General features: G+C 51.5%; 1 protein-coding gene across 1 annotated transcript in view; it reads right to left on the bottom strand.

Annotated features, from left to right (window-relative positions):
* LOC104539414 (fer-1-like protein 4) overlaps positions 1-9,493 on the bottom strand; it is a gene marked incomplete at both ends in the record, with an annotated part of 36,186 nt that overhangs the window by 17,456 nt on the left and 9,237 nt on the right. Inside the window, 9 exon segments of the mRNA XM_010182930.1 lie at positions 2,337-2,453; positions 3,671-3,758; positions 4,327-4,427; positions 5,067-5,187; positions 5,950-6,148; positions 6,913-7,021; positions 7,662-8,026; positions 8,237-8,423; positions 9,222-9,405. Coding sequence (XP_010181232.1) covers positions 2,337-2,453; positions 3,671-3,758; positions 4,327-4,427; positions 5,067-5,187; positions 5,950-6,148; positions 6,913-7,021; positions 7,662-8,026; positions 8,237-8,423; positions 9,222-9,405 — 1,471 coding nt within the window.

The raw sequence follows: 9,493 nt of genomic DNA on the forward strand, positions 1-9,493 counted from the left end.
TTCATGATCCTCACCAGCCAGCAACTAACCAAAGAGCTCAGGAGACGGAGCACCACATTAGCAGAGGCAAAAGACAGTGGTGGAGCAAGAACTGTGTTTCCTGGTGAACTCCAGGAAGGAGGGTTGGAAGTAAGAAGGGTAAGCAGCATGAAGCAAACAAGAGCACACTGTCTTGGTATAAATCCTACCTTCATAAAGACAGTCTGGATCTTCGCACAGTCCTTGCCTTTCTCTTCTTCAACTACCGAGTAGAGGATATTCTGTGCAGAAACTCTTGCATATGCCACACGCCTGTTGTTGCTAAGCATCCAGATGAGTATATCGGGGAGGGTGCACTGGGGCTGGAGGGAGGAAAGAAAAGAATGTCACAGCAGAGGAAGAGCACATATCTTGTCCTCCCTCCACTGACCTGTTGAAAGCTTCATCTCTTCACAGAAATGACTGCTGGATGCGCGGTGCTTTGGAGATCCAGAAGAAAATGAAAGACCCAAAGTTTCATGCTTCTGAAAGTCTCAGACCCACAATATAGCTCTCCAGGTGTTGTGGTTTAACCCTATTCAGTTGAGCCCCACACAGCTGCTCACTCACTCCCCACCACAGTGGGATGGAGGAGAGAATTGGAAGGTTAAAAGTGAGAAAAACTGTGGGTTGAGATAAAAACAGTTTAATAGGGAAAACAAAAGCTGCACATGCAAGCAAAACAAAACAAGGAATTCATTCACCACTTCCCATCACAGGCAGGTGTTCAGCCACCTCCAGGAAAGCAGGGCTCCATCACACCTAACAGTTACTTGGAAAGACAAAACACCGTAACTCCAAACATCCCCCTTCTTTCTTCCTCCAGCTTTATATGCTGAGCATGACATCATATGGTATGAGATATCTCCTGGGTTAGCTGTCCCAGCTGTGTCCCCTTCCAACTCCTTGTGTAGCCTCAGCCTATTCATTGGTGGGCTGGTGTGAGAAGCAGAAAAAAAAGCCTTGACACTGTGTAAGCACTGCTCAGCAATAGCTAAAGCACCTCTGTGTTATCAATGTAAAACATCCCTGTGTTATCAACACTATTTTCAGCACAAATGCAGAGCATAGCCCCATACTAGCTACTGTGAAGATCAGCACAGCAGGTTTCTTGGAGGAATCTGTGATCTGCCTTGTTTTGCATTGCAAACACCAGCAGGATGCCATGCTGGGGAGAGGGAGCCTCCATGAAACTGGAGAAGTGGCATTTTGCCCCACACCTTTGACACAAGGCTGGCTGACATTAGGAAACACATTCGCTGGCATCCCAGCAACATGAGTGCCCAGTGTAAAGCTGTGATTCAGGTTGAGAGCAGCACTTACAATAACACAAATGGACAGATAGAAGCAATGACTTCTTTTAAACTAATGTAAGTTCTCTTCCCCATCTCAGTTTCCCTGCCATTAGTGTTTGCACTTATACATAGTACTTGTACTTGCAATTTTTCAGTACACAAGTAGCTGTAGTAATTTATTACTGATCCGAACCAAGATTGCCAGCCTTCAAGCAGGGACTAAAAGTGGCAAATGTGTATGTGCAGGGCTCACCCTACAGAGACAGCAACATTCCCACCTGATGGCAGGAGCAAAATGGGAGGAGCTTCCCCCTCTGTCTAGGGGATTAGGTGCAGCCAGCCTGAGAGGCTGGAGCCTGAGGACAGTTTCTCCTCCTGGTTGTGAGAGGGGTGACAGCTTGTTCATGCTAAAGTCTACCCTCACATAGCTAATGGTGGGAAACCGATCTGACTTCACTTAGTGAAAGACTTCTCCAAACAGCAGTAACATCTGTCCATCTAACTCCAGCAAACATTGCATTCTTGTTTACACTACACGAACACACTGATTTTCTGGATTTACCTGAAATAGAGCCTGTGAAACTCTGAAAATGGAGACTGTCTCTGCTATGGATGAGAGATCTTATTTCAATACAAGTTTGAATTTGAAATGTCCAGGGTGAGACCCTGGTGGGAGTGCAGGCAGCACAGGCAAGGCTTTTTGCCCAGGTAGACTCTGCCTGCAGCCCCACTGCAGGCACGGCCTCGGGCTGGCCAGGCAGAGAGGCCCAGGTGACCTAGAGCTGGCCCAGCTCTGCTTCCAAACCACTGCTGAGTTGCTCAGATCCCTGCTGTTACCAACAGCCCTGCAAAGCTGCCAAGCCTCATCCCTCATAAGAGCCATTACATGAAATATGGTTAAGTTCCAGCAGCTGGAACTTGGGATTTTACATAGCAAGGAAAGACAGCAGAGGAAAAGCCCCAAGGCAGGCTAGCCAATGCCCTCTCCTGCTCAGAAATGGGGTGCCCCAGTAGTAGCTGTACCTCCTTAGCCATGAAGCGTAGCTTTGCTAGGATCCTCCTTGTCTCCTTAACTTTCTCCTTGATGTTGGTTCGGGTCAGCTGCTGCCTCACACGTTGCCCCTGCTTTGCATACAGGATCTGAACAGAGAGTGGGCACCGTCACACTCCTGGCCGTGACCCAGGTGACGCTGGCACCCCTCATGGGGGCTCTGCGGAAAGCACCTGTGTGCTAATCACCCCCATCCTGCCCTGACCTCCACCATGGCTCACTCCCCAGCTGCCGAGAGCAAACCTCCATGAACCTGTCAGAAGCCATTTAGTGAAGGATGCGAAGAAGTGGAGACTCCAGTAACTCATCAGGTCTGACAATACCAGCTGGTAACAGAAGTCCCTGAGCTTTTGCATCATTTGGGGCAGAAAGATGTATGAGGAATAAACATTTCAAAAGCTAGTGGTCTAAGGCTCGAGATAGTGCCTGCAGGCAGCTTGGCACAAGGAGCAACTTAGGGCCACAGAAGTATGAGAATACAAAGATAAAGGAATCTGGAAGACAGGGCTAGGCTTCTATGTATATTATTTGATAGTGTACAGATCTGAGTAGAGACTTTGTGATTAATCAAAACTAATAATGAAATCCAAAAGGAGTTCAGCATGCAAACCCAGCATGGACTGACAAGGCCAGAAAATTAATCTCTTGCACTGGTTATCTCTTTCAGAGAGTCTCAGACTTAGCAGAGTACCTTCAGGTGTCAATATGCGGGGAGGCAGAGGGAAGGCAGCTGGGACCCAGACATGCCTAAACTTTATTTTCTGCTGCTGTCATTGCATTTTGGTCCACCTTTCAAAGCTTTGTAGTCTGATGGGGACTATGACTACATCCATACTCTGTTAAGCTGTGATGGAGGGTAGGTAACTGTGCTCTCATTCAGCTAGCTGACATTGTCTGCAGGATTATGAGTGCCTAGATGTTACTCTCTCTGGGGTGAGGCAGATAGATGGGCATCCAGCCTATGGGCAGAGTTTCCAGGGGCAGTGGGTCTCAGTGAGCTCTCCCAAAACTGCCTGCAGGAATAGCCTGCACTAAAAGACCTCTGGCAACCTATTGGGCAGCACCATGCATGTGCTCAGCTACATGTGCTCCACAGGACAGGAGGGATGGCAGCAGGGCACAGCATCTTCATAAAACTGGAGGCAGTTATGGCCAGTCCCTGCCTTTGTTCCCTGTGTTGGAAACTGTTTTGCTCTGAGCAGAAGTGGGAGATGCTGCAGTAAAAACCTATGACTGATACCACGAACTTTAGCCCCAAGTTTCCTTCTTAACCTCTCACAGTCTACCACCACGCCCCACAGCTTACAATGCTGCACATCAGGTATTTCGTCCGACATCTGTCAAGGTTGTTTGGATGTGCCATTGTTTTTCTTTCTGCGCTGAGTGAATAGTGCCTGCAATGAGAAAAGCAGCACAGACTCTGCATCCTCTGTGCCCAGCAGGCAGAGCACAGCTCATACAGCAGGAGCACAAACTCCAAACCCTTGGTACTAATCCGGATGCATCAGACCCTGCCTCCTGCAGCGCCCTCTCTTCTGGATGCCTTTTGATTCAGAAGGTACACTGGGGATTGCTTAGCACCTGAGGCTCCCTCTCTACTGTTGCCATCATAAGACTGGGCATGAAGTGCATATTGGACCCCACCAGACAGTCGCAGTGATTGCAATACTAGCGTCTTGTCTGCGTGACTCAAGAGAGTGAAGGAAATGTCTTAACATTTAGGAAAAACCCAGGAGTTCAGGAACATTGAGACTGCAGTCTGTGACCCTTGTGCTTTCCAGGTCTGGGGTCTCCTCTCCAAGCTTAAAGAGCTACAGGGTCCTTTCCCCAGGTCGTCCTGGTTTCCTTCTACTCATCCACCTCAAGAAGGCAAGAGAGGAGATTGTGCACAGCCCAGACAGAACATGATACGACCTCCTAACCTGAAAACAAGGAACCTTAGAAACTGAGGGACGTGCTAACCTGCATCCAGCTACAAACTCCTCCAGCACCTCTCTGAGCCGCTCTTCTGCTCCAGCCTTTGGCCTTCTTATAAGCTTCTCCACATCATCCAGCCCCTGCTCCTGTGGGGAAAGCACAACATTCAGGGAGCTTGCACCTGGCTGTGGAACGCTTGCAAGGATGCTTTTGCTACAAATGGCTTGTGCCCTTCTGCAGAGCTGGGAATTGTGAGAGTGCTGCACGTCAGCGCTGTGCTGCCAGAGGCTCTCTGGAGCCTGGGGATGATGTTAACTCTGGTTGTTACAACACCTTGTGTCTCAGTCCTTGAGCAGCCAGTGAAACACACTAGCAAACTCTGCTTTTGGATTTCTAAGCCCAAAAGGGAAAAATAAGGCCATGGGAAGAGACTGCACCCCACTGATGACAGTCCGAGGCTGAGAGTCTGCTTGCAGCAACATCTCAGTGCACACACAGCTCAGGACTGGCAGTAGAGGAACTTTTTGTCACAGATGTCGTGTCCTGCACACCTCCAGGAGACACTGTCAGGCTATGGCACAGCATGGGCAGTGGCTCTGCACTCACTGCCCTAACCAACATGTCTAAACGACAGGTAGGACTGAGCCCTGCAAGAGACATGGCACCGGATGGGAAGTGGGGGGAAAAAACAGTGAGGATGTTTAAGGCAAAGATCTCACAGAGCCACTACAAGGAAATCACACCAGGAAGAACCATGCCACAGACAGACATCCTAAACATGCTACCAGGCGCTCTGCCAGCTTGACAATCCAGTTGGAAATGCAGAGTCTCCAGGTGTGATCCTCCCAGTAGCTCCACACGTACACGCAGGGTTTCTCATGTGTCATGGGCAGGCAGCTGTATGACCTAAGAGCAGCAGGCACAGGAGGTTACAGCTGTTTGCAGGAAGCACATGCCATGTCACAACTGCAGTGTTTGCACACCCAGCATGGGGAACAGCATCTGGGCTCTGCCCTCCTCTCAGAGAACCAGCTCTTTTGGGCCATGCACCACAGACGTGGATGCAAGCTGCTGGATCTGTCCTTTGCCATCCCGAACTAGCACACAGGGTTTCTAGCAGAGAGAGCAGCATGTGCCCAGATGAATGAGGCCGATGGGAGCATGGGATGCTGCTGAGGTTTCTTGCTGCTATGGGACTAAGTAGTAGCAGGCACAGGGCTCAGAGCACAAACACCAAGCTATTGCAAGGCTTGTGGAACAAACAAGACAGCATTCCTAGAGCAAACGGATCACCAGAAGAGCTTGCGTATGTGTCTTGCCTGCCCAACATAGGACAGCATGGGCCAGAGTACTCCTCTCCCTCTTCCTCAATGGCATCAAGCCCTTAGGATGCTGCTTGTAAACCAGAAAATGGAATGCAGTTATTGATGGGTCACAGTTTCCCTGGGACCCTGTCCTTGGACACCTGCACACATCAAGCAGACACCGTAGGGCTAATGAGCAACGGCACCCCATTAGGCCATGGCAAGCTGCAGTGTTACAAAGAGGAGAAGCACCTGCACAGCACTTGCATTGCTGAGCAGACCTCTTAATAACATCTGGAATAACCACTCTGGGAAGCGTGGGCAGGACCAGGGCAGGTGGGAAAGAAGGGTGAAGAGAACTCACCTGTCATACTCCATGGGCTCTGGTCTCTGGCTCTTTGTCACCGACTTGTTCAGTGCTGCTGAGGCTGGGGCCAGGAATTCAACATCCAACCCACCATCTGAACCAGGATCCAGCAAAGGCTGGTTTTCTTCTTTCATTTCTCCTTTTTCCACTTTTCTCCATACTTTGGTCACAACCTCTTCAGCTTTGCCATAGTTTCCTTTAAGTTAAGCATTAAACAGTAAACAGATAAGTGGGATTACTGTTAAACAAGTTTGCCAGCTTGCAAAATCAGAATGCAATCATCCTGTCAAGAGAAACACATGGGAATGCACTGTTCTTGGAATTAACAGCTCAGTAGCATCCAACCACGAGAACATCACTTGGACAACCAGGAGAAGGAGTCAGGAGAAGGAGCTGGGCCCTTGTGTTTGCCTTTAAGTTCCACCAGCTCCACCAAGTTCCTGTTAACTGCCATCTACACCCCTGCACTGAGGTCAGCAGCAGTCATTCAGGAAGACTTCTCAGCAACAAGCATCGCCACTCATCCAGCTTAGCAGGTGGGGGCTTGGACCTGTTTTCCTACCATTGTTTCCCCATCAACCCCTGTCACAGTCCCTCAGCACCACATGGCCAATCCATGTCCCAGCTTCCCCTCCTTTGCATCCCTTTCTCACTCCCAAATCCTTCCACCTCTTCTCACCTTCACTTCCCAGGACAGCTTCAACCACTCTCCCTGAACAGGCAGTTCATACAAACACTGCAAGTCTCCAATCCCATAGGAAAGCATTCAGACTTATAAGGCAACTAAGGTACTGTGGACACTCCCTGGCCTCATGCCCCATCCTTCCTGACATCCTGCTTCAAAGGCATGAGCTGTGCAAGGGCTGGCACCTTAGGACTGCAGTGCTGACTTGGGCTGTCAGAGAGAGATTCACACTGTTCCCATAAGTTTCTAGACATGGGGCCCTGGGAAATACCCACCTATAGAGACTTCAAAGCTGACAGGCTTGGAGCTGAGAGATGAGTCCATCATAGTGGCTTCAAAGAAGGCAGCAAAGAGGAGGAATTCCTCCTTCCTCCCCAATGCATTCTGAGCAAGGAGACAGAAATCAACCCAAGAGCCTCATGTGCCAAAACACCGCCTCAGCAGAAATTTGGAGAGCACCATGACATAGCCAGTGCCTGCCAGCCCTCCCAGGGGACATCAGTGGAATGCTGCTGAGGTCACCAGTGCTAGGCTGCCAGATGCAGGACAAATTTTCTTGGAAACCCCGGGGGGGCTGGTGCAGAGCCATGGCTTTGGCTGCTGCTTGTGTGAAGCCAAGGTTTGTATGCTAAGGGATGGCCACTGTACCAACACAGCCACGTCTTGCCTGCCTTTCCCAGGCCAAGTAGAGACCTAGAGCCAGCTAACAGCTCCCTGGCTCAAAAAGTACATCCTCAAAGGCAGCTGTGCCCTGGGAATAACAGCCATGTCTGAGACCTCCCTGTACCAGGAAGGCAGCACACATGGGGTGCTCCAGCCTTAGTAGGGGAGGCAGTTCCGGGGTTGCAGGGGTGGCCTCAGCCCTTGCAGAGGCTTGGAGAGCCCTGGATGGTCCAGCAACAAGCAGGCTGGGTTTGCTCCAGCCCTGTTACATCTGCAAGTGATCCCACTGCCTCTTCCCCATGAGGCCTTTTGCATGCCACAGGCTGGCGTGGGTTAGCCATGCCAGCATGGCAGGGCTCACCTCTGGGAGTGGATGAAGCTCTTCCACCTCCACAGTGACCTCCCCGGGCTGCTCAGCCTCCTGAGAGCCCGTAGCCTCCTCCTCTCCCCACAGCTGGCTCAGTTCTTTGGCTTTGTCTTTAGATTTCTTACTTTTCTTCTTCAGCTTCAGTTTGCTTAAAGCATCTTTCTTCTTGTCCCTAAGCTTCCTCTCTGCAACACTGGGGCTGCTGAAGATCTCCACCGTGATGGCCATGAGGATGCGCCCGCGGTAGAAGATCCCCTCGCCCATGCCCTCGTTGAGGTCTTTGTGGATGTCCCGCAGAGCTGAGTTCTGGGCGGAGCCATACAGGTTCACCCAGGCTGGGCCAAACGTGGGGTTAAAGCCTGCAGCGACAGGGACAGGGTCTATTTACACCACGGGGTGCTGCTGCAGAGACACCTTTCCCCCGGAACAAAGTCCAGGACATTGGGATGCGAGTGTGCTTCAGCCACTCCTGCTTCCCACCTCCAGGAGATCACCATGACCAAGCAGAGGGTGCATGGCATGGGGCTGCCCAGGATGCCCTGCCCCGGGGCAGCTGTGCCAGGCCTCACCATTCCTGCCAGGGTCCGAGATCTGCTGCAGGTCAATGTAGTGTGTAGCAATGACCATGTCACTAACATTGGCATCATCCATCACCTGGACTTTTATCTTCCTGGCCAGAGGCGGGAACAACTCAATGAAGCTGATCTGTTCATTCCACTCGGGCTCAGTGGTGTTGGTCTCCACCGACGTTTCCCCCTGGGAAGGAGACGGTGTGAAAGCCATGCAGTCCCAGCCAGTGGCCAGAACAAGGGTTGGCTCAGACCCTCTCTGGGAATGGCGTGTCCTCCTGTCCTGCCTTCAGATGGTGTCAAGCAGGCTCTGTGGGTGGCAGTGTCCCTGCTCCTGCCCCCATCCCAGCAAGTGCTCTCTGTGCTTCACCAAAAATGGCTGTTTGAAAGTCCTGGATGTGTCCTGCAAGCCAAGTGAAACACTGGAATCAAGCAGGCAGCACCGCCAGCTGTCACAGGATCCTCCAGGAGCACCCCCAGGCCCAACAGGCTGCCCAGGGACTGATTGTCATCCTAATGGATATCACAGACCAGAAACCCTGGCCTGGGGTGCAAGAAAAGGGCCATTAGCTCAGTAATCTCTCCCGAGGCTGTCAGGCTGGATCCAGCTTGCCACAGCAGACTTCCGCTCCGGGATTTGACGACCTCCCTGTGTTTAGGGATATGAAATCTCTTCCTGCACAGGCAGTGGCTGTGCTCAGAGCTGTCCCTGTGCAGCTCTCTGCAGAGACACAAGTCCCATGAAAGCCTTCTCATTCAGACACTGCGCATTCATGGCCACGTGGCTCAGTCCACTGCCAAAAATGGCAAGACGTGGACTGTCCCAGTCTGTCTTTGGTGAGATTGCTGTGTCCCATGGAGACAGCAGAGGGCTGAGGCTCCCCCACAGCTGAGGCTGTCAGCCTCAGTCAAATACAGCCCAGCTTTTGGCTGTGAGCCAAAGGAGGGTCAGCAGGCCCCACGCAGACACCCCCAGCAGACTCACCTGCTGCCCACAGAATGAGACCTGCACGTATGGGTCGATAAAGACTTTTTTCTCCCCTATGATCTTGGAGAAACCACCCATGATCCCTGCGCTCATGCTGGGCAGGCCCTCAGCACGATACAGCTTGATGCAGACCCTGGCCCAGGGTCTCTCTGCAGGGACTCTCTTAGGCAGTAGCAGGTTCCTGAAAAACAAATTCATGTTCTGGCTCTCTCCTGGAGCCCAGGAAACACGATGCTGGGAAATGCCCAGACTGGCAGGAGGTTTGGATC

Source organism: Mesitornis unicolor, unplaced genomic scaffold (genome assembly GCF_000695765.1).
Source record: "Mesitornis unicolor isolate BGI_N332 unplaced genomic scaffold, ASM69576v1 scaffold20274, whole genome shotgun sequence".
NCBI classification, from domain to species: Eukaryota; Metazoa; Chordata; class Aves; order Mesitornithiformes; family Mesitornithidae; genus Mesitornis; species Mesitornis unicolor.